Below are 23,954 nucleotides of genomic sequence, written 5' to 3'. Positions count from 1 at the left end.
TTTCCATTTTCCTTACCCCAGTGGTGGGTTGGGGACGTGGCTTGCTTTTCCATATTCCCTCACCTGTCCCAGAGCAATGAGATTATTTGTGTGTTCAACAATAAGCATGAAACTGCTTTGTTAGAGAAGGGTCCTACCTGCATCACTGTGGAAGAGAAAGAGGAGATAACTGACAAACAGTCTTTTAGCTAGTCATTAACAGAATCTGATTTTCTAACAGAAGTGACAAGAGCCTAAGAGAAAGTCTTTACTTGTAGGCAAAATTTACATGTCCCTTTATGTAATGCTAATTCCTGATCCTGGTTAATTGTACATAATAGTAAAGCTATAAATGCTGCCATCTGGCAGCACTCACGTCACTTATCACCGTAATGTTTAATGCAGGGACCTGGTGTTTGGAACATTAAGATGGGGCCTCTTGAATATCTATTTTAGTAATTAAAATGCTGTTTTTAACAATATTATGGGATTCAAGCCTTTGTGATGAGACCTCCTTCCTAGGACTCAACATTGTCCCTCAGCACCCAAGAAACAGAATGGGACACAGGACCCTCAAGCCTAGCTAGTTTTCTGAGAAGGACCTATGAGGATGTGTTGGTGGGAAGAGGTTGGGGATTGTGGAGCTAGCCATTAGCAGAACTGGATGCTCCTGCTGCAGACTGCCCCTCAATTCTGGGTTCAGCCCCCTGCTTCATACCAGAAACTCAAGAGCCCAGATGGTTCCTGTTGGTGGGCAGCAGCAGGGGGGTGGCATTCCTGGTTGGGAGGGTCCCTTTCAGCACTGATAAACATTACAAGTATACAGAAAACAGCTGCTACTGTTCAACTTTAGTCTTAAAGGACCAGTTCTGTGTGAAAGCACATGGCAAAGGGAATTTGCAAACCCATCCTCCAAGCAGTAGACAAAATGGAGCTTGTGCAGAACAAGCACATATGGGTAGGAAGGATCTCGCTCTTAGTTTTTATTGTTACTCTTCAAATATGCTATTTTTATTTGCTTCTAAACCAAACACCAGACCTCAGGGGATAAAGTTCTTGGGTTTAGAACAGTCACTGGTGAGCTGCAGATCCAGACTGACAAGCACATCATTTACTGGCAAAGGCCATGATCTGCTCCTAGAGTGGGAAAGAAAAAAAAAATCACTTGTAAATTGATGAAAAAATATATTTAGAAAAGACAGAAAAAACATCTGCATTCTCCTCACTTTTACCAAACTAAGTAAGATTCCTTCATCACTGAGGGACAAGGAAACAAAGCAACTAAGCACAATCTAATTATCCAGGCCATCTAGGAAAGTTGGCAAAAGACAGAGATGAAATACCCCTTCTGTAGCGAGCACCCTGAACCCAGGGTTGACCCAGCAAGAAAGGCTTTTCATGCTTGCCCTATCTTCACATTAGACCATATGAAAACACGAAGGCACATCAGCACACAGCAGTAAAGCAGCAAGCGTTCCCTTTAGTACCCAAAGGCATCCACAGAGCCCTGGATGCTTATTCTAAAGTGTCTGTTCAGTCTGCGACCAATTAACAAATACCTTAAAAGAAAACCCACTTCTCAGTGTAATGCTCTAACCAACCACCAGGCAATGGGCACTCTCCAGTCCCACTCAAAGCTGGCTCATGAAGCCAAGAAGGGAAGGGGTATGACTCAGAGAGAGACATGCTGCCTTGGAAAAGGGAGGGCCTTGGGTTGTGGCTCTGGCCCTTACCTCTAATGGGGTTAAAAACTCACCCACTGCTGCTTATACATTGTAATGGAAATACATTACAAGCAGGGGACAGAAAAGCCATTGTGGACCAGAACCTGACCCCAGGACCCCTCCCTTGCAGGGCAGTGCTGGGAGCTCTTTGTTGGTGCTAGACTGAAAACAGCAGCTCTGTTTTGAAAAACATTTCAAAGATTTGAAATTAATTTCCATTCCACAACACAACAGACCCATGCAGGGGTGACTCGTAGGGGGTGCGTGCATGTGGACGTGCACCCCCTGCAAAAGGGTGCCACTGACACTGTTAGTGGTGTCTGCAGGCGGTCACCGCTCACCACACTGTTGTCTGCAGGGGGCCCCTGATCGTCCCTTGGCCGCCGCCTTCAGGTGGTTGCTGGCCCATGGTCAGTGCTCGCCAACCCAACCAACGCCGACAATGCCAGCAGTGTCTGCAGGAGCTCCCTACTCACTGCCGCCAGGCTCCCGCCACCACCGGCGCAGCCGTGTCCCCCCAGCCACTGGGGGCACACACTGTTCACGGACCCATGGCTTTTCAAACTCCACACCATAAAAACATGAGGGTGCAGAAGTCTGAGCCAGCCCAGAACAGCTCACTAATTAAAGTATTTCACCTGGTGTTCAGCATCAGTTTCTTTCCATCTATGCTGTTGCAGCTGTTAAACTATGTATAAATATTCACTGGGCCAGAAAGAAGCTGGCTCTATAACCAAGGCTATGGGTATCTGGATTCCAGTGCTTGCTCTAAATAAGGAAGAGTAGGCACTCCAACCTGGGCCCCACACATCTCAGGTAAGTGCCATAATCACTCGGCTGCTGGCTATTCTGGAGTCTCTCCATTCCACCCTCAACCTGACAGTCCTCACTTTGGACAAACAGGTATTTTCCAACAAAGAGGCTCCATCCAAAAATTCCAACCAGTTCTACTCTTTGTAACATCACAAACTGGTTCAGAATCTGTGTATGGTTCTCACTAGTCAGACTTCTTACTTTGACTGGAGACAGGGCATTTGTTGTTTGCAATCCCCACGTCCTCAGCAGTACAAAGGGCGCGACACTTGTGGAGTAGAGTCTCTTCAGCAGGTCGATAGCAGTCATCAATGAAACATTGTGCCTCTGCCGTTCTGTCTCAAACTGGAGGAGGTGTTTCATGGAACCTGGAAGACAGTACTTGGTATTAAAACATTGTAAGGGTGCCACTGGGCACCCCAGCCACAGGATGAGCTCCACAGGCACCTGAACCCAAACATAAGCAGGCTCTGAACCCTCTACCTTCATCTTAATAAGGTACAGGGATGCACCGACAGAGATTTCGGGGGCCGATAGCAGATCTGATTTCCAACACAGCTGCGTCCAATTGGTAAGTCTGTTGTGGTGAAAGCAGTGTGGGGAAGGAAGGGGTGTGGGGGTGCAGATCAATGCCCACCCATGGTGAGGGAGGGAGGGGGCTTGGGCAGGTGCAGGATGAAGCTGTGACTCATCAGGTGGGGGGGGCGGGCCCTCCCTCTGCTGTTCCCACCATTCGCCTGGCAGGGCATGGAGGAGGGTGTGTACCCCTGGATCTGCACTGGAGGGGGCGCAGGGCAGGCTGCAGCTGTGGGCTGGGGCCCACGCTGCACTCGGGGCGGGTGGCAGCAGCACTGGCAGAGGGCTACAGGAGCAAAGCTGCAGCCACTCCAAAGTTTGCTGTAGCCCTGCACCCCCATCACCACCTGCTCTGAGCACAGCATGGCCCCCAGCCCACAGCTGCAGCCCACCCCGTGCAGATCTGGGGGCACAAGCAGCAAGAGCAGTGGCAGGAGCTGCTGGACGAGCCACCGGATAAGCGGCTCCCAGACAGGCAGCACACAGTGGCGGGAGCCGTGCCCCCCCCCGGACAAGCCACAGCTGTGTCCCATGCCTGCCCCGTCCTGGCTAGGCAGTGCCTGCCCCAGCCCCACTCCCTCCCTCACTGCAGGGGGCATTGATCTGCCCCCCCCCCCCCACGCCTCTTCCCTCCACCATCCCCTTCCACCACAACAGACTTACCAGCTGCACACAGCTCTCCAAGCTGTCGGGCTGTGCTCCTCGCTGCAGCTGTGTGCCCGCATGGGCATTTATGGGTCAAATTATCAGCCACATCTGGCCTATTTCCAATATAGTCAATTTTCTTTATATCAGTGCTGATCCAATATCAGACTGATGTATCAGTGCACCTCTAATAAGGTACCATTCTGTCAACAGGCAGGAAGGGCCAAGAGTTTCTTCAGCTGCACTTTACTCCCCACCCCCATGCAGCTCTGAGCACTTAGTGTGCAGAATGGAACATTTACACTTTTGCAAATTAGGCAGCATAGGACAGAGGTTTGGAGAAGGGAACTGCATCCAAAAGCACATCTCTTAGTGATTGCTGCTCAGCCAAAGGAGACTTGAAAACCTGAGCTAATTCAAGGGTGCTCAGGTTATCTGTTACAAGATTGGGAAGCACCTAAGATCTGTCCAAAACACAAATCAAGAGCAGTGTAGGGCAGGGATTGTCACCAGGGGAAGCCCAGAGGAGAAAAAAAGATACTCATTTCATTATTGCCATAGATTATTCCAGATTATGTTATACCCTTACCCAGATCTTTCCCATCAAAGGCTGCCATGCTGAGGTGATGTGTCAAGCATGCAATATCTCCAAAGCCCATATTTACACCCTGTCCTGCTAGTGGATGGACTCTATGTGCTGCATCCCTAAGGGAAAAGAAGAGAGAAACTCACCTCAAACAAAGAAGTGAGACAGTTCACATTTTCTTCCCCAGTAAGCCCATGGCCCCTCATTCTACCTTCTCACAGCACTACACACACCTGAATCAACACCCTCATCACAACACTGAACAGCTTCTGGGAGCTTCTTCAATGGTGAGATGGGTAAAGAACTTGGTAAAGGGAAGATGAATGTAGGCAGTGCTGAAGGCAGGTTACTGGTGGAGTTCCTCCAGGACTGGGCTTGATACCAATCTTATTTAATATTTTCATTAATAACCTTGGACCAGAGAGTAGGACTGTGTTGATGAGTTCTACTGATGACAAAGGCAGGGGCTACTATCAATACACAGAAGGCCTGGAATTGAATACAAGAAAAAGCTGCAATTCTGAGGACTGGCATACCAGAAATAGAATTAAATTTAGTATAGAATGCAACATCATGCACTTAGCCATTAAAAATAATTCTTTTCATAAGCTCCTGCATTGAAACAGAGTGGGGAACAAAGGGTGCACTATCTGATTTCAAGATAATTTATAAAAAAATCAAAAACAAATTGGATTGATGGCTGAAAACTGTTTTAGGGCACATTTGATGATGTATTTCCAGCAGAGACAGGAAAATATCAGTGTCATTGTAAAGGGCTCTTGTGAAACATCACCTGGAATAGATTCATAGAGTCAGAAGGGACCTCAGTGGGCCATCTAGTTCAACCCCCTGCTCCTGGCATGCAAGAAAAGAGTCATCAACCCTGGGGTCATGTGATCCCAGCCAGGTGCCTGTCCAGTCTCCTCTTGAAGACCCCCAAGGATGGGGTGAGCACCACCTCCCTTGGAGCTCATTCCAGAGTCTAGCAACCCTGACCGTGAAGAACTTTTTCCTAATGTCCAGCCTAAACCTTCTCTCCAGTAGCTTATGGTCATTGTTCCTTGTTGTTCCAGGGAGTGCCCTGGTGAACAGATAGTCGCCTACTTGTTGTTACTCTCCCCTTATGAATTTGTACGCCGCCACAAGGTCCCCTCTCAGCCTTCTCTTGGTGAGGCTGAAGAGGTTAAGGTCCTTGAGAATACTATGTGCAATTCTCATCACCTGTAGTCAAGGAGGATAAATTCAAATTCAAACAGATGTAGAGAGAATGTAAGGAAATGGGAGAGGTTATCACACAACAAGAGACTAAAAGAGTTTGGCTTGTTTAGTTTAGCAAAATGGAGGCTGTCATCTTTCTCTACCTATGCCTACAGAGGGACAACTATTTCAGCTAAAGTTCCTTATTCTCAGAAGAACAAAAGAGTAAAAACTGGCCATGAAGAAAATTAGGCTGGAAATCTGAAGAAGGTTTCAAACTATAAGAACAGTGAAGTTCTAGAGTAGCCTCCCAATCGCAGTCATGGAGGCATGAAACTTAACTGATTTTGAGATGGAGCTTGATTAGTTTTTTTGAACTGGACAACATAATTTGGTTGCCTCTGATAGCAAAGAACTGGATTAGATGACCCAGGAGGTTTCTTCGAGCCGCATTCTCACTTAATGCTCATCATCCACTGTGCTGCACCCACTGATGCGGTCTTCCTTTAAATAAAGGCTCTAGTCAATGGCTCCAGAAACAATCCACTTTCTCCATTCATTAATTTGAGTGAAGGATGCATCTAGGTCTGGAGTTATCACCCTCCCTTGATAATCTTTACTTCTGCTCCAGAAGACTGCACTGCTTGCATCATTCCCCAAACAACATATGCTATGTACCCCAACAAAGCCACCAGGACTCGCCATGAGGCAGCTCACCCAATAAGTGCCACACGGTGACGGACATACTCCGTTGCATGTCCCAAACCAAGAGGGAACATAGCTCGGCTCTTTGGATCCACTTTGGCAACACTTGGTGGCAGCTGACGGATTGCAGACCCCGATGGCATCAGGAGAGAAATGGCAGACCGGAACACAGCACCAGCAGTATCAATGAAGTCCGAGTGGTTTATGTTGCTCCACTGCAAAACATTAATAAAGATTTGTTTATATAGTGTCCTGGCTTCTGGGATTGCAGCAAGATTACTAATGGCTTGTTTGATGTAGCACCTCCAATGTGAAAGGTACTGCAGAACCACACAAGAGGCAGAGTCCCTGCTCCAGGAGCATATTTATCCTTTACACCAGGGGTGTCAAACACAACCAGCCCCCCAGGCTAGATCTAGACCTGGCAGCAGTGCAGGAGCTAACTCAGTTACTGTGTGGGCCCCACTGCCGACATGTCCCAACAGGGCTCTATATCCAGGAAATCAGCAGTGGGCCCCGTTCCCAAATTCCCGGCCCCTCCAGAAGCGCCACAGGATTGGTAAAACCACCTCACAGGCTGGATCCAGCACACATCTTTGACACCTGCGTTACACAAACACAAATGCAACATGGCCTGATGCAGAAAAAAAGGCAGGCCCCAAATACATAATTCTAACAAAACTGAAAACACAACTGCCCAAGAGAACATACAAGTCAGATCACAGATGAAAAAGGGTCTGGTCTCTTTAAAAGCAGCTCAGTCTCCATTGTGGCCATCAGCAGTAATTACAATTACAATTACAAAGAGTGAATCCCTCTCTGAGACACCTGTTCTATGAACTCTCCACTCTGGAGTTGCCTGAGATATCCTACATTAACTCCCCTGCTTCATAATTTGGGGCAGATATTTTTTGATTGATAAGTATATTTAAAAATGTCACCCTGTAATTCTACTAATAGAAAAGTGAATAAAAATGTAATCAAAGTAAAATCATAAGAGTATTTAAAACTAATATTCCTATCTAAAGCAGACATTTTGTCCACTAGTTAGACAGCCTGGTTATAATGCTATTTTTCTAAGAACCAGTTACAGCAAACTGAAGAGTCTATGCAGTTCTACTTAAAGAAGAGATGATAAAGACTAGTTACCAGCAAATATAAAGTGATGCAAAGCCAAAAGCTTCCTTAATGCAGAGTAACAAGATTGGAATGACAGAAGACTCAAAATCCAGAGACGCTTGGAGCTTGCAGTGAAGGAATACAGAGCTTGAAGTTAAAGGCCTTGTTACCCTTTGTGAAAATATACTGGAGGTGGGAAATACTAGGATAGGGCACCTTCCAGGAATGCCTGACTCAAATGAAAAAAGTTGTAAGTGCCCTAGGAGCACGAGATGACACCTCCCTTGTTATTATCCCCACTCAAAGTATACACTAATAGGTTCTGCACATAAATACAGATTGGCGTGTTCTTCTATAACATGAGAAAACACAAGATAGTGGGGAAGTGCACCAAGGATTGGAGAGTAAGCTGCAGGAAACTGACTAGACATTTCTATGCGTAACAGTGGCTGTGGTTGGTTCCACGTACTGCTTACCCTTGAAGCTCTCAAATTAAAGAAATAACAGGGTTCAGTTTTTAACATTACTAAGGGGTAATACCTGGCAGTAGGTTTTTCTGCTAAGTCAGCTTGATGCTACTCCTAGGACAAGCTTATCATAGGCAAGGTCCATACAACATGCCAGAACAAGCTAAGAGCCCTCCCTATCCAGTGTCCTGGTAGAAGTAGTCACTTCTAGATTAATCTGGGAAGACTTAAATCTCCAATTATGCACTCACTGGAAATTATGTGAGAGACAAGGATTTCTTAGGGAGGTATCTTTTATCTGAACTACATAGTTGGTCCAATAAAGTTACACAAGCTTTCGAATGCAAGATGCTTCCTCAGGTCTTTGATCACAAGGAGCCAGGCACATTGTAGCATTCCAAGAAAGAAGCATTTGTTCCTACCTCCAATTCAGATGATTATATCTTGAAGTACCTCTGGCTACTGTCACTTGAGAGGCTATTTTTATTCAAAGCAGCAACCTACTGTTTTGAGTCTTATTAAAACATTTCCCCCAACAGTATGCAATCTGCCATGTTTTACAAGTCCCTCCACCTGGGATCTCTTGAATGTACATTAACAACCTTTAATAGAAGCAGGGCATTGGCTCCCATGGTTTTCCCACTGTAACAGGCTAGGATATTATGTCTTGTGTTATGTCAGGGTTGACCGTAGTTTTAAGAAGAGTTAAAATTATGGATTTGTATGGGATGGTTTGGATAGGGATGATCCTGCCTCAGGCAGGGGTTGGACTAGATGACTTTTAGAGGTCCCTTCTAGCTCTGCTTCTCTATGTTTTCTAGGCTATGCTGCACTAACACAAATTACTTTTGACTCATTTTAACATTGCCTTAATTTCATAGAGTTCCTTCATAAAATGAGATGGAATAAGGAGTGAAAAATTGTATTTTATCATGTACACCACACACTTTCTCCAAAAACAGCTGCTAGAAACTGGAGTGCAAATATATGCATGAAATACAGTAAGAGCAGGTTCTGCTGCTTACTGGGTGAAACAAAGTAAAATCTGCAGTATCCACAGGGAGCAGAACAATGACCAGGCTGAGCTCCCTAGCTGCTGCTACGCAGTTACTTATTATAAGGAAAGATCTTTTTTCTTCATAAAACAAGGTGCATATTATATTCCAGGGCATGTTGCATGCAAGAATATATGGTAGCTTTCTTGGCACCATTCTTCAATTTGCTGGACTCTATCACAGCAACAAAGTCAGCTCAATCTCCACAGCATGGAATGTTGATATACTCACAAAGGCAGAGTTGATGCTATCCACAAAGCTTTCTTCATCCATACTGAGAAGCTGAGATGCATGTTCATGAGATGTGGACCAAACCAAAGAGCTGGCAGTGTCAGACAGCTGCTCCAAGAGAACCACAGAGTCAGTATCAAGGAAGACAAAAGACCAATCTATGCAAGTTCATAAATCTACCCTCATTCCTCGTACACAGTACATAATCCATGCAAGGACCCTCACTCCACCACCCTTCCACTGAAATGTATAGGTACTGCAGACCCAAAAATCCAAACAGAAATTACATAAATCAAGACAAGAAACAGAGTTATAGAAAGGTGAGTCCTTAAGAAAACAGGCTACTTACAGACCTTCATAAAACACCCAAAAAACAGCACTTTACTTTGAGCTTGGTGCATTCTCACACCAAGCACAGAACATTCCCAGAACAGGCATTGCATTAGTTTGATCTGACTCACCCGACGTCTAATAGCTGACTGAATCAGCTTTACATAAAAGTGCCAAAAAGCCCTGCTAAAGCATCTGGATCCATACAGACACTGGGGAGCCAGGTTGAACTAACATGCTTCCTTTTCTGGTAAAGTGCTAACATGGCAAGGCACAGATAGGAAGAAGCAAAGTCATCAGAACAAAGGGCTCCTCTACATGTGCGCAGAGCCTGCTTTGATGAGCAGACTCAATTAATCAAGTCTGCTGGAGCAAGGAAATTGACAGGCTCCAGCAGCCTTCCACGTCAGGTGCACCAGCATCGCCATGCATCTCAGCATTGAAAAAGTGGCAGCAGGGTGCTTTGAACTAAAATACGTTTGATGAGCTTTAGTTCAAAGCACAATGCTACCATATTTTCAGCACGGGGACACGCAGCGACACTGATACATGTGACGTGCGGGTACTTTTAACGAGTGCAGCTTGCTAATTAAAGCACCCGGTAATGCGTCCTACAGCACACGTAAAAATATCTAAAATGATCAAAGTGGGAAAGGGTAGGGTGCCTGTAGATGTGAAGGGAGGCTGTTCTAACCCACTGGAATTACAGCGCGTTGAGCAGACGCGATAATCGCCTCTGCTGGGACGTGCCAACTAGTGTGCTCCAGCCAGCCTCCGCATCTTGTGTATCAGTGTTCCTGCACTTCAAAATGGCAGCAGGGGTACTTTAACTAAAGCTCGTTTGATGAGCTTCAGTTAAAACACCCCTGCCACCATTTTGAAGCACAGGGACACTGATACACAAGATGCTGCAGGAGCTTTAATTAGAGTGCCTATCAGAGCCGCTCTAATTAAAGCACCCCTACCCCTGAAGCACATTTAAAAACACCCACAGAAAGCACAGAAGTCACCAAGTCACTTACTGGGAGAAGAGCAATTGGCCCTGACGGAAGGAATCTTTGCCATGCTACGTTGTTGTCTGTGGCCTAAAGCATAAGGAAACAAGGGGCTGATGAGAACCACGGATCCTGCCTCACCTGTTTAATTGGTTTAGCTGCTGCAGCTCAGGAATACCTTGTTTGTGGGACCTCACCTCAGACAAGTGAAGAGTAGCAACCACAGCTGACTGGTCATACTGAAAGCAGACATCTGGAATTCCAGCTGCTTTCCGGACCATGGAATTGTGACCATCTGCTCCAATCTGTAAGGGAATGGGAGACAAGCACGTCTTTACCAGCTTAAAAAAAAAAAAGTCAGAGTTCCAGCCCATTATCTATAGTGCCCAAAGGCATTCCCTCTCCATTTGGTTAGGTGATTTTTTTTAATTACATGAAGTGGCCACTATAGCCCTGCTCTACCTCAGCACAGCCCCTTTTAGCCCACGACAGCCAAAGATGCAGGCTTCACTCCTTAGCACCACTGACTCAGTCAGCAACTCACCTTACTCAAACCCTCCATGCTGGTGGAGCAGCACCACCCATGGAATCTCAACCAAATCCAGTGCAAGGACTTGGGCAAGAGATGGTGCCTGAGCAGCAGAAATAAAAGCTTTAGTTACCAGCAGTTTGGTCTGGAGTCTGCGTCCATCAGCTAAATCAATTTGCACCCAAGGACTTGTGTCAGAGGTGTGATAGGGAAGGGCCCAGGAATACCCTACTGCTCTGCTCCTGTAGAAGACCTCCACCCGGTCTGAGGAGAACACAAAGGATCTGAGTCAGAGCACAGTATAGATATAAAAACGGAAAACTGCTAAGACAGAAAAAAGCCAAAGCATTCTACACAACACAGAGCTGACCCCCTCCAGATTCCAACTTTTGGGGCCCAAGGGGAGAATTTATCTGCCCAAGCCCTCATCACTGCAGCATCTGAATATGTCCCAAACATCTGAACTATGCAGAAAGCTGAAGATATCTCCTAAAGCACAAGCAAACAAGCATGCAACTATAGGCCTGTCAGTCTTACCTCAATCCTGGGGAAACTCTTTGAGAAGATCATCAAGGAGCACATCTGTGATGGGCCGGCATCGGGGATGATGCTCAAGGGCAACCAGCACGGTTTCATTAGGGGCTGGTCATGACAAACCAACCTGATTGCCTTTTACAATCAGGTCACAAAAGCACTGGATGCAGGTGTCACCGTGGATGTGGTCTTTCTGGACTTCAGCAAGGCCTTTGACACTGTCGACCACCCCATCCTCATTAAAAAAATTAGGCGACTGTGGCATTGATGCCTACATGGTCAAATGGATTGCAAACTGGCTGAAGGGTCATACCCAGAGGGTGGTGGTGGACAGGTCATATTCAACTTGGGGGGAAGTGGGCAGCAAAGTCCCCCAGGGCTCGGTTCTTGGGTCCACACTGTTCAATTTCTTTATCAGCGATTTGGACGATGGGGTGAAAAGCAACCTGTTTAAATTTGCTGATGATACCAAAATTTGGGGTAAGGTGGGCACACTAGGAGGGAGGGAAAGACTGCAGCAAGACCTGGACAGGTTGCAGAGGTGGGCTAACAAAAACAGGATGTGTTTCAATAGTGACAAGTGCAGGGTGCGGCACTTGGGCAGTAGTAATCAGCAGCACACTTATAAGATGGGAAACTCCCTTCTTGAGAGCAGGGAGGCAGAAAGGGATTGTGGAGTCATCAATGACTCCAAGATGAACATGGGCCGACAGTGCGAGGTCACAGTCAGCAGAGCTAACCGGACCTTATCGTGCATCCACAGGTGCATCTCAAGTAGGGCCAAGGAGGTGATCCTCCCCCTCTACGCGACACTGGTCAGGCCACAGCTGGAATACTGTGTCCAGTTCTGGGCACCCCACTTCAAGAGGGATGTGGACAACATTGAGAGGGTCCAGAGGAGGGCCACCCGCATGATCCGGGGACAGCAGGGCAGACCCTACAATGAGAAGCTACAGGACCTGAACCTGTTCAGCCTTCACAAGAGAAGGCTGAGGGGGGACCTGGTGACCGTCTATAAACTCACTAGGGGGGACCAGAAGGGTTTGGGGGAGACCTTGTTTCCCCTAGCGCCCCCCGGCATAACAAGGAATAACGGCCACAAGTTGTTGAAGAGTAGGTTCAGATTAGACATCCGTAAGAACTACTTCACAGTTAGGGCGGCTAGGATCTGAAACCAACTTCTAAGGGAAGTGGTGCTGACTCCTAACCTGGGGGTCTTTAAGAAGCGGCTCGATGCCTACCTGGCTGGGGTCATTTGAGCCCAGTTTTCCTCCTGCCCAGGCAGGGGGTCGGACTTGAAGATCTACAAGGTCCCTTCCGACCCTACTTCTACAATTCTATGAATACTTGGTAAAAGACTCAGGCTAAAGGGTTCAGACAGAGAAGGATCCCTTCTCAACCCTTGCCCCTCTCTGCCTACCTCCAACCTTTCCCTAAGTCTCAGTTATTTGCTGGACAGATTTCTTCTTCTTTCTTTCCCAAGACCCTTCTGAATGCAACTTACTGAAAGTTCCTATGTGGAGAAAAAAAAACTAAGGAACTGCCACCAACCTGATACTGCTTCTAACTGCTTGGTCAGAGCAGACATAATGACATCGTTTTCCACTATATAGCCCATGTCTTCTAAGTTGTCCTTATCAAAGATGATCATGGCTTCTGAACAGGCATCCCACACCTGGAAAGAGAGCAGACACATGCTAAATGGAGCTGTACAACGAATAAATGCTGCCTCTATCAGGAACTGCGCACAGCTCTTCTATAATAGGGAAAGGGAATGGGCAAGCAGAGGAATGATGGACTGGAAGAAAACCTCCTGAGTCACAGAGTCCAATCATTTGCTGTTATGGCAACCACTTCATTTAATCCCTTCTATAAATAGATCCAAGTTCCAATTTAGAAAGCTAGGTTTTTTGCCTCCACTATTGGAAAGTTGTTCCAGAACCTCACGCCCCTGCTGGCTAGAAACCCATTTCTAATTCCAAATCTACATATATTCATAACCAGCCCATACCCATTTGCTCTTGTGCCAACACTCTTTTTGCTTCAATACTTATTTTTCTCTTCCTGGTAAAGCAATCACACCTTTGGTTGCTCTTCATTTTAACAGGCTAAGCAAGCCATGATCTTTCAGTCCACTCGTAATATAGGCTCCACATTGCCCTAAGCACCTTTGTACATTTTCTCTGCCCTTGCTTCAATATAAATTCACATTTCTTGAATGCAGGTGACCAGAATCGCACGCAGTATTGCAGATGAGGCCTCACCAAGGCCCTGTATGATGGCATTAATACCTTCCTCTCTCTCTCCTGGAAATACTAAGTCCAATATTTATATATTTTTTATAGGTTTATAAAGCACTGGCAGTTCACGGTCATCCTATAATCAACTAACCCGATACATTTCTCCTCAGTTATTCCTAACTGATATGACCCCAGAAATTCATGCAATTCCCTAAGTGCCTGACCCTGTACTGGGCATTACTGGATTTCCCACTTTTCTTAGGTAGAGGTAAACTGCTATTGCCCAATCAGGTAGTTCCACCCCCAATTTGACAGCTGTCTCAAAATTCTTGGTTTCAGGCCTGCAGCTTTGGGCACCAGGTTTTTCCAGGAATCAGGGGTGTACCTGGTTCTGTCTCCTTCCTTCCCTTGCACCTTGAGTGCAATAAGCTCCTTGAATTCTGATTTCACCTAGGCATGGTAACTTGGAGTTACCAGCAGCCAACCTGCCTCTGCCTCCATGCTGTACCATTGTGGTCCTTGCTGTAAACTGAAGCTAAGTATTCATTTAGTTTTGGGGCCATCCCTAGGTTATCTACAATGCCCCCTCCCTTCCCATTTTTGTTTTGTTTTTTTTTTTTAATTTAAAGGCTCTTTGTCCATATTTAATTCTTTTTGCAAGTCCCAACTCAGCTTAACTTCTGGGAATTTCCAATGTATCTCTATACTCAGTGATGCAAGATATACAGTTTACAGCGTTCTTTGCTGATTAAGCATAGAGCCCAATTCCTTGTAGGCTCTATGCTTATTCCCAATATCCCAGTTACGGCAGTTATTTCTTCAGCTAGGTCTGGATCCCTTACCTACAAATTGCTCTCTTATTTGGGATACAACTTTCAGAAATTCCTCTATATTAAAGTCTCAGGATTTGTCGAGCCAGTCAACGTCACAAACCAGAAGCTTACCAAAGTTTTTCTTTGGAAATCAAGAACATTTTAACAGACCTCTTTTTTTGTATCCTTTCATTTAATTTACAGTGCATGTGCTCACTTACTCCCAAGTCCTTTTATAAAACCCTTGCTACTTGCCAAGTCTAAAACAGCATTACCTCTTGTTGGATCAATGACCATCTGATGAAGAAATCCATCAGCTATCACATCCAGGAGTATATGGGCCCCAACTGTTATAAATAGCATTTTTCCTCTAGTCCAAAGCTTTCCCAACTGGCAGCCAGCATGCAGCCCACAAGAGATTAAGTTGTGGCCCCTGGGCTCTAACCTGGCTGCAGACAGCGCTATGCAGAGGGAGTGGTAACAGCAGTCAGAGTCTCTGAGCTCCCACTCCCTTCTGGCTTCTGCTTCTTGTCCCTGCCCCAGGGAGTGGGCCAGTGTGGCATATAGGGAACTGAGGGTGATCCCAGGCACATGCATGCAGTGGTGGTGCTGCAGCTCTTGGGAAATGCCTGCAAGGTGCAGCAAAAAGGCATCTATGCAATCCAGGGAGGCCACTGCTCACCCTTATGCAGCCTGTGAGTGTACAGTGTCTGCTGGTGTGTCCCACAGGGTGTGTGGCCCATGGCCACTTAGAATTTGAACACCTCTGCTCTAGTCTATACGTAGGAAGTTAGCATCTCTCATAATGACAATTCCCTGTAGCAGTCATCTAACAACATTAGAGACTTCTCTCCATATCCAAATCCAGCCAATGAGATTTAGGGAAGACTCTCAGCGCTATCATAGCTGAACCACATTTACCATCCTTTGACCTATGACCCAGACAGGTTCCGATTTATTCATGTTTGCTGTCTTTTTTTAAGTTTAATCACATCATTAAAGTACAGTGCTATCTCATGACCTTTACCTATATTTCTGTTTTCCTAGGCAGTACACTCTTTCAAGACATAGGGCTATCAAGAATCATCTCACCAGCTTCTAATGACAAGAGATGAAAGGAGGAAGTAGAACATATAGATTACCAAGGTGACTGTCCCACCACCTATTCCTCAGGGTTAGCCAGTCTGCCTTGTTCATCTCTGAAGAGGAAATAAGCCTTCCTTTAGCCATTACGTGGAAGTATTTCTGATAATTCTAGCTGCATTAACACACTGACAGAGACTACATTTGTGGCACCTGCATTCGCCGGAAGGATTTGAGTCTCAGACTGCAGACATGTTCCCAGGCACCAAAACCTACAAGAGAAAGAGTCCATACAATATGGAGAAAAACATGCACTGGTTACTGCAAGACTAAAAAATTGAAGTCAAACGTATCTTCCTCTCTTCTCTCATCTCTGCCGTGGGTGCTGACTAACGAGGTAATATGTCTCCAAACCATACTGGGTTGACATTGATGCAAGCCAGAAAGAACTATCTATCTGCACGGGGCCACTGAAGGCCTAACGTCACAAATTTTGTGTAGTAAACATTCTTCATCTTTCACTATCCTTTCTCTGGGTTCTGAGAGGGAAACAGAGATGGAGGGATCTGACTGGCCTATGACACAGAGGAGAACTTGCAGAGTACCTCTGGAGACTGCATCATCCTCCCCACTGATAAAGCTAGACTCTTCCTCCTGTCACCCAACCAGGCCAGAACCATTTTCTATTTTCCCTTCACAACCACTAAATCTTTCCTCTCGTTTTGCTAAAACACTTGCCCAGAGCTTGAGCATTTCTAACCTCAGTTTCTACAATTCCTGATCTAGCCTAACTTCCCCAACTAACACTGATCAGATGAATTTCTGTTTGTTTTTTTCTTGCCTTCCAGATATTATTTAAGCTGCCCACTTCCAAAATGCTACTAGTTCTTTCATGGTCTACATCTCAACCTTTATTTTCTTCTGGCCACTCTCCCATTGCCTAAACCTTCTTCAAGTCACTACCTCTGTACTCCACCCTCCCTACACTCTGCTTTGCACCTTCCTTCAGTCAGGCCTTTGGCCTCAACCGTACATGATATTTTTTTTCCTGAGTTTTAGGGCTAAACCCTAGCATGGTATTGTTTTGCAATTATTAAGCAGAGATGGCCTTTCACTTCATAGCTGGCTGTATTCTGGCAATGGATGAAGTGATACCTGCTTGTAATTAGAACTGATTGAATCTTCCTGTTGTTTCTTATTTTGTTTTTGTTATTTAAAAAATAAAAATGGCTTTAAGGAAAATCAGCTAATAGCTCACCATTTTTTCAGCAAAACTGACTAAAGAATTTAGCTTTCCTTTGCTACAGTGAATTCTTAGGGTTTTTCTTTTCTAGCTCCCCTCCTTTTTCTAATGAAAAACAAAAAAAGTAGGTTTCTATGTCAAACAAAAAAATATTTTCAGAAAAAATGGCGTAATACAAATTGCCATTTTCTAACCAGCTTTATTGGAGTTTTAACCAGACAGGATGGAGTTACCCAAAGTTGGGCTGGACATTATCATTAGAATGCCCCAGGAGAAGAAGTCAGGAACTTTTATCTATGTCTCATGACAGTACCATGCAACATTCAGCTCCCAATTTCACAATGGAGCACTGGTTTCACATTTCAAACAAGCACATTAACTCTTTATTTCATTGGCACTCATCACAAAAGACAATGGCTAGATCTTCAACTTGTAATCTGGGCCTCAGTGGCAGAGTGACAGCCTGGGAACTTGAGAATCAGTCTCCTTCTGTGTTTCAGGAGAAAAGGCAAACTATAACAGTTGCACAGTCCCTGAAGAGTGAACACTGCCCCAGAACCAGTACCCTCAGGGAAGTGGTGAGACATAGACTATACTAGTGTATTGAAAGTTTCATTTGCCCAGCCAAGATTGTACCCGTTCAATGAAGAGGGTATTCTGGTTCCACAGCTGGCACTGGTACTAGCACTAGAGCCATACCAAAAAAAACAAACCCAAAGTCTATGCAAAATAAAGAAAGCAGAATGTGAAGCCATACACCTACTGCAAATAAAACCTGATTTAGGCACCTTGATTTGGGCTGCACAGTAACAAGAAATGGAGAGTGAGAATGACTGAAGTCAATTTAAGGTTAACAGTCTAATTCTGACTATAACACACACACACGACTCACAAAAGTAAACCATTTCCAACCCAGGACCGAAGAGTGATACTTACTACTGAGAAGGGTCACTGAGCCAGGGGAGATGGAACTGACCCTGTTACTGTAACTCTCAGGCAAACGATCAAACACTTTCCTAGGACCAGCTTCCAGTAGCACAATTTTCTTATCACGGAAATGGACGTCATGTCCTGAAAAAGGTAAACATTATGATACTTGCATAAAAACATATTTCTTCTTCTCTGTATCAAGATCTCCCAGGCACTTTATGATTAGATGTTCTTGAATAAAAGCCCATACAGGGAAAATGAAGAATTCTGACTAGAGAAGAAAGTATTAATATTCTGAAGATGCCAGTTCTAGTTAAAGTTGAGGTCTGCTTTGTAAATCACACAGGGATTCAACCTCTGGTTTGTATGAAAAATACACCCTCCCACCCCACAACTTCTTGTATTTGGCATATATGACATACCTTTTCATAGATTTCATAGACATTACGGCTGGAAGGGACCTCGGAAGATCATCAAGTCCAGCCCCCTGCCCAAAGGGCAGAAAGTCAGCCGGGTTCATAGGATCCCAGCAAGATGAGCATCCAGTTTGCTCTTGAAGGTGTTCAGTGTAGGCGCTTGAACCACCTCCGGTGGCAGGCTGTTCCAGACCTTGGGGGCTCGGACAGTAAAGAAATTCTTCCTTATGTCCAGCCTGAAACGGTCTTACAGTAGTTTATGACCATTCGACCTAGTCGTCATCCCTTGGGGCACTCTGGTGAACAAACGTTCCCCCAGATACTGGTGGTCACCCCTGATAAACTTATAGGTGACCATCAGATCACCCCTGAGCCTGCGCTTTTCCAGGCTAAAGAGCCCCAGGGCTCTCAGCCTGTCATCGTAGGGTCTGCTTCCCTGACCTCTGATCATGCGCATGGCTCTTCTCTGGACTCTCTCTAGCTTCTCCACATCCTTTTTGAATTGTGGAGCCCAAAACTGGACGCAGTACTCCAGCTGCGGCCTCACTAAGGCCGAGTACAAGGGGAGAATGACGTCCCGGGATTTGCTTGAGAAGCATCTACGGATGCAAGCCAGCGTTTCGGTCGCTTTACTAGCCGCAGCATCGCACTGCAGGCTCATGTTCATCTTGTGGTCAGTGATGACCCCCAAGTCTCTTTCTTCCATAGTGCTAGCCAACATAGCACTGCCGAGCCTATAAGGATGCTGCGGGTTTTTCTTCCCAAGGTGGAGAACCTTGCATTTATCGGCGTTGAACACCATCAGATTCTCGTCTGCCCACTTGCTGAGCCTGTCCAGGTCAGCCTGGATCACCCGCCTGTCTTCTGGTGTGGATGCTTTTCCCCAAAGTTTGGTGTCATCAGCGAACTTGGCCAGTCCGCTTCTGACTCCAGTGTCCACATCATTAATGAAGATGTTGAACAGTATGGGTCCAAGGACAGAGCCTTGGGGGACCCCACTGGTCACAGGACACCACGATGAGTGACTTCCATCAATTACTACCTTCTGGGTCCGACCCCAGAGCCAGTTTTACAGCCAGTGGATCGTGGAGGACCCAAGGCAACAATTGGCCAGTTTCTCTAAGAGGTGATTATGGGAAACCAGGTCAAAGGCTTTTTTGAAGCCAAGATATATGACATCAATCTCTTCTCCCTTGTCCAGGTGATAGGTCACCTGGTCGTAGAAGGAAATGAAATTGGTCAAGCAAGGCCTACCCGCAACAAACCCGTGCTGGCTATCCCTTAAGATGCTGGCGTCGGCCAGTCCATTAAGGATGGCCTCTTTAATAAACTTTTCTAAGATCTTCCCCGGGATAGAAGTCAGGCTAATGGGCCTATAGTTAACCGGATCCACTTTCCTCCCTTTCTTGAAGATAGGCACCACATTGGCCTTCTTCCAGTCTTCGGGCACTACACCAGAGCGCCAAGAGTTTTCAAAGATCCGCGCTAGAGGCTGGGCTATGATGCTCGCCAGCTCCTTGAGTACCCTGGGGTGAAGATTGTCAGGGCCGGCTGACTTGAAGGTATCCAGCTTCTCAAGATGTTCCTTCACGAAGTCAGCATCAATGGAGGGCAGGGGATCACCCTCATCCAGACTTCCCTGTCCCGTAGCGGGCATGGGCTTCCCATAGGACTGATGAAAGACCGACGCAAAGTACCTATTTAATAGGTTGGCTTTTTCCTGGGCGTCAGTTGTCAGTTGCCCCATCTGGTTCAGCAGGGGTCCAATGTTGCCCCTGCTTTTCCTCCGGCTCCCTACATATCTGAAAAAGGACTTTTTATTGTCCTTGATGCTCAAAGCTAGCTGGAGTTCAGTTGCAGCCTTGGCTTTCCTGGTCTGCTCCCTACAGGACCGGACCAGTGCAGAATAATCCTCCTTGGAGGTGACTCCCATCCTCCATCCTTTGTAGGCCTTTCTTTTTAGCCTTAGGTCTGCTAGGTCCCTGGAGAACCAGGGGGGCTGCTGTGCCCTCTTGCTGCCTTTCCTCCGAGATGGAATAGACTTAGTTTGTGCATTGAGGATTGCTCCCCTGAGGAGCAACCACTCTTCTTGAACTCCCCTCTCCCCGTGGCCATGGTCCCTTAGGGCCTCACTGACAAGCCTCCTGAGCTTGTCAAAGTCGGCTTTCCTGAAGTCAAGGACTTGCGTGTTGCTGACTGACTTGCCAGCTTTTCGGCGGATGGTGAAGGTGATCAGCTCGTGGTCGCTGTCACCCAGCTTCCCATTGATTACTAGGTCACCGACTAGGTCATCCCCAGTAGCCAGCACCAGGTCGAGCAGCGCTTTGCCTCTCGTTGGCCCATAGACTTCTTGAGTCAGGTAGAGGTCATCCACGCACGAGAGGAAGCTTTGCAACCGCTCAGATTTTGCTGAGCGATCCTCCCACGAGATGTCCGGGTAATTGAAGTCACCCGTGACAACCATGGTCCTGGAGCATGCGGCCTCAGCCAGTTCCTGGGCAAACTCCTGGTCAAGCTCAGGACTTTGGGTGGGAGGTCTGTAGTAGACTCCCACCATTGTGACCCCTGTGCCGTGTTCCCCACGGATTTTAGCCCAGAGGGTCTCCAGCCGTCCACCCTGGTCACCAATATCGGCTTGCAGGGACGTGTAGCTTTCCTTAACATAGAGAGCTACACCCCCGCCCCTCTTCTCTACACGATCCCTCCTGTACAGGGTATAGCCATCTATCCCCGTGGTCCAGTCATTGGTGGAGTCCCACCAGGTCTCCGTTATCCCTATGACATCATAACTATTTGCATTGAGCAGGAGGATGAGTTCCTCCTGCTTATTCCCCAAGCTCCTGGCATTTGTGTACAGGCAAGTGCCCCCTGGGGGGCTCCTTCCTTGTCCACAGATTTTGCCAGGGCTGGGGGAGGGGTGGGCTCCCTTAAGTGCCTTGACCTGCTGGCTTTGCAAGGATTGCTCAGCGGGCCATCAGTGGCAGTAGTGCCCCCGTCCCCCAGCGGGCTTAAAGCTCGGTGGAGCAGGTCAACCAGTCTGGCTGAGAAGAGCCTCCTCCCTAGGGGAGAGAGGTGAAGGCCATCTCTTCCCAGCAGCTCACTGCCTCTCTCACCAAAGAGCGGGCTGTGGTCATGAAAGCCAAAGCCTTCCCGACGACACCAGCGCCGCAGTCTTTGGTTGACCATGTGGATCCTCCTCTCCCTCCTCGGCCCATAGCCTGAGACTGGGAGGATCGACGAGAACACCACCTGTGCCCCCAGACCCTTAGCCCCGCTCCCAAATCCCAGTAGCGCCTCATGACCTGGCTGGGAGCACTCCGAGCCGTGTCATTGGTGCCCACATGAATTAGGAGCATGGGATAGTGGTCTGTGGGTTTGAGGAGCTCTTCTAAGAAACTTTTCTAAGAGTTTAAAGTAAATCTACTAGTGGTTTATGTTCAAAGTGATTTTTACTGCTGCCGCCACTGCAGAGCCCAGAGCTGCGGCAGCAGCGCCAGCAGAGCTGCGGCATATGGGGCGGCGGCGGCGCGCGGGGCAGCGGCAAGGCAGGCAGGGCCAGCCCGCGGGCCCCAGCCGGCAGCAAGAGGAGGGGAGCTACTTACCCCCGTGGGGCCCAGCTCATCAGTGAGCCAGGTCCTGCCGCAGCTGCCCCGAGGGCCACCTGGAGTGGGGCTGCCCCACCTGTGCCTGATTGGACAAGCTGGGGACAGGCTCCACCCCCTGCCCCCAGCACGTGGCTGGCAGAGCTGCAGCATAGCCCGTGCCCTGCCCATATGCGTGGTGGACGGAGGCACGAGGTAAGTTCCCACGCGAAGCTGGGGGCGCCTTGGGGCTGGCTGGAGGCACGGGCTAAGTTCCCGTGTGGAGCTGGGGACGCCTCGGGGCCAGGCTGGGATGGACGGAGGCACGGGGTAAGTTCCCGTGCAGAGCAGACCCATTTCATTGTCACTTCCTGCAACTTCATTGGTGTCAAAGGTCACGTGACATCACTTCCTGATATCACTTTCTGTGAGGTCTTTGAATATGGCTCACCTGCCCACTGGGTGATAAAAAGTTCCTGATCCAGCCCCACATTCAAAAAGGTTGGACACCCCTGATCTAGGCTCTCCTGACCTTCACTCATGAATAAGTCTCATTAAACACAGCCCTTTAAATGAATAACTATGAATTATGGGGCAGATTAACTGTATGTTTAGTTGCTCTAGTGATGCAAAGCAACAAAGCAGAATTTAACTGGCTGGGTGCTCTGGTCACTCTGCTGTAGTAATGAACCCACAAAGATTTAAAGTGGATACTATGTGTTATAAAATCACTAGGAATTTTATAGATTGCTTTTTCTGAGTGTCTTGGTGTATGGATGTTGGTGCAGGCAGATTTACTAAATGAGAGGTCATCTCGTGCATCTGCTGCAAGGCAGGACCAGCTGGACCAGGGCCATTCCTGAAAGAGGTTCATGTAACCTGCTCTTAAAAACCTCCAATAAAAGAGACCCCCACAGCTTTTTTTAAACTATTTTAATTTCTGGTCCCCTCTGGGCTTTCTTCAATAGGCCCACATCTTTCTTTCAGACTGATACTCCAGTTGAGGCCATACCCGTGTAAAATAACTTGGAAAAATTAGTTTCGTCTTATACAGTACACTTTGATTTGTACATCACAGTGCAGTGTTGACTTTATTTTTATTTTTTAATTTTTGCTACTGCCCAGCTTCCTTCGCTCACCTTCAGCCCATGATCTACTATAACCCTCCAGATCCTCCTCTGTAGAAGGGTAAAAATATAACAGAGGAAGGCAGTAATTAAGCCTAAACCAAGAACTCCTAAAGTAACATTACATTTAAAAGAAACCCAACTAAGGAACACAGAGTTAAGGTATCCCTTCAGCTGTAACTCTCTGCTGTCACTGTGACAGGAGAAAAAATAACCTACCACAGATGATAAAAACTAAAATGCACCACACCACTACAGGATGGACTTGAAGCCAGTTTAATCAGAGCTAAGGATACACCACCCTAGAAGTCAGGTATTTTTCACTGCGGAGGGATTATTCAAGTATTTTTTATGCGGTTCAGGGAGAGGCAGGGGCTGAAGGCAGGTCACGTGGACGCTGCTCACCTCCACCAGGCCGAGGACGCGACTCCATAACACTAAACCCGCGTCTCTCGGCGCTGTCAGACGCCGGTACAGAGGCCGCAGCGCTGGGTATCCAAGACCCGGGTCTGACGCACCCTGATTGCCCCCAGCTCAGCTCCCGGTGCCCGCGGGGGCGAAGGCGACTCCGCCCTAGGCAGCTCCTTCCCTCGCCCTGAGAGGCCGAGCCGCTGAACCCCGCACCACCCGCCTGGGCCCCTGCCCTTACCCAGCGCAGCGGCCATGGCGCTGCCGACCATGCCCCCGCCCGACACCACCACGTCGCACGTGGGCCCGGAGCCCGCGAGCCGCGCGGGAGGCAGCGCCAACCCCCGCCCGAGCCGGCGGCCGCGGCCGAGCCCGAGCGGGAACACAGTGGCCTTGCCCAAGGCCGCCGCCATCGCCTCGGAAGTGACGGACTCCCCTAACACTCCCCGCCCTGCAACCAGAAGTGACGACACCGGCACCATGACAACGCTGATGCCGCCCGAACGACCTGTTCTGGGAACCCTGCGGCCAGTAGGCGGGGGAGGGCGAGGGCCACGCTGAGTCGCTATTCGCTGCTGCGGCAGTGACAACAGAGGGCGGGCCCAGAATCGTCTTAGTCGCCCAATAAG

The 23,954-nt window shown here is 47.6% G+C and overlaps 1 protein-coding gene across 1 annotated transcript; it reads right to left on the bottom strand.

The window, feature by feature from the left end:
- Window positions 1-947: 947 nt before the first annotated feature.
- Window positions 948-23,753, bottom strand: COQ6 (coenzyme Q6, monooxygenase). Its single transcript, XM_019488715.2, has 12 exons — window positions 23,567-23,753; window positions 17,800-17,934; window positions 15,834-15,892; window positions 13,037-13,160; window positions 11,085-11,215; window positions 10,620-10,727; window positions 10,450-10,512; window positions 9,098-9,205; window positions 6,238-6,440; window positions 4,327-4,442; window positions 2,718-2,884; window positions 948-1,116 (listed from the first exon to the last, which is right to left on the bottom strand). Exons 1-12 carry the CDS (start codon window positions 23,736-23,738, stop codon window positions 1,087-1,089), a joined length of 1,416 nt encoding a protein of 471 aa, XP_019344260.1. The 5' UTR covers window positions 23,739-23,753; the 3' UTR covers window positions 948-1,086.
- Window positions 23,754-23,954: the final 201 nt, after the last annotated feature.

This window comes from Alligator mississippiensis, chromosome 2 (assembly GCF_030867095.1).
Source record: "Alligator mississippiensis isolate rAllMis1 chromosome 2, rAllMis1, whole genome shotgun sequence".
Lineage (NCBI taxonomy): Eukaryota > Metazoa > Chordata > Crocodylia > Alligatoridae > Alligator > Alligator mississippiensis.
Note: the sequence above shows the minus strand (reverse complement) of the source record. Positions and strands in the feature narration are given on the sequence as shown.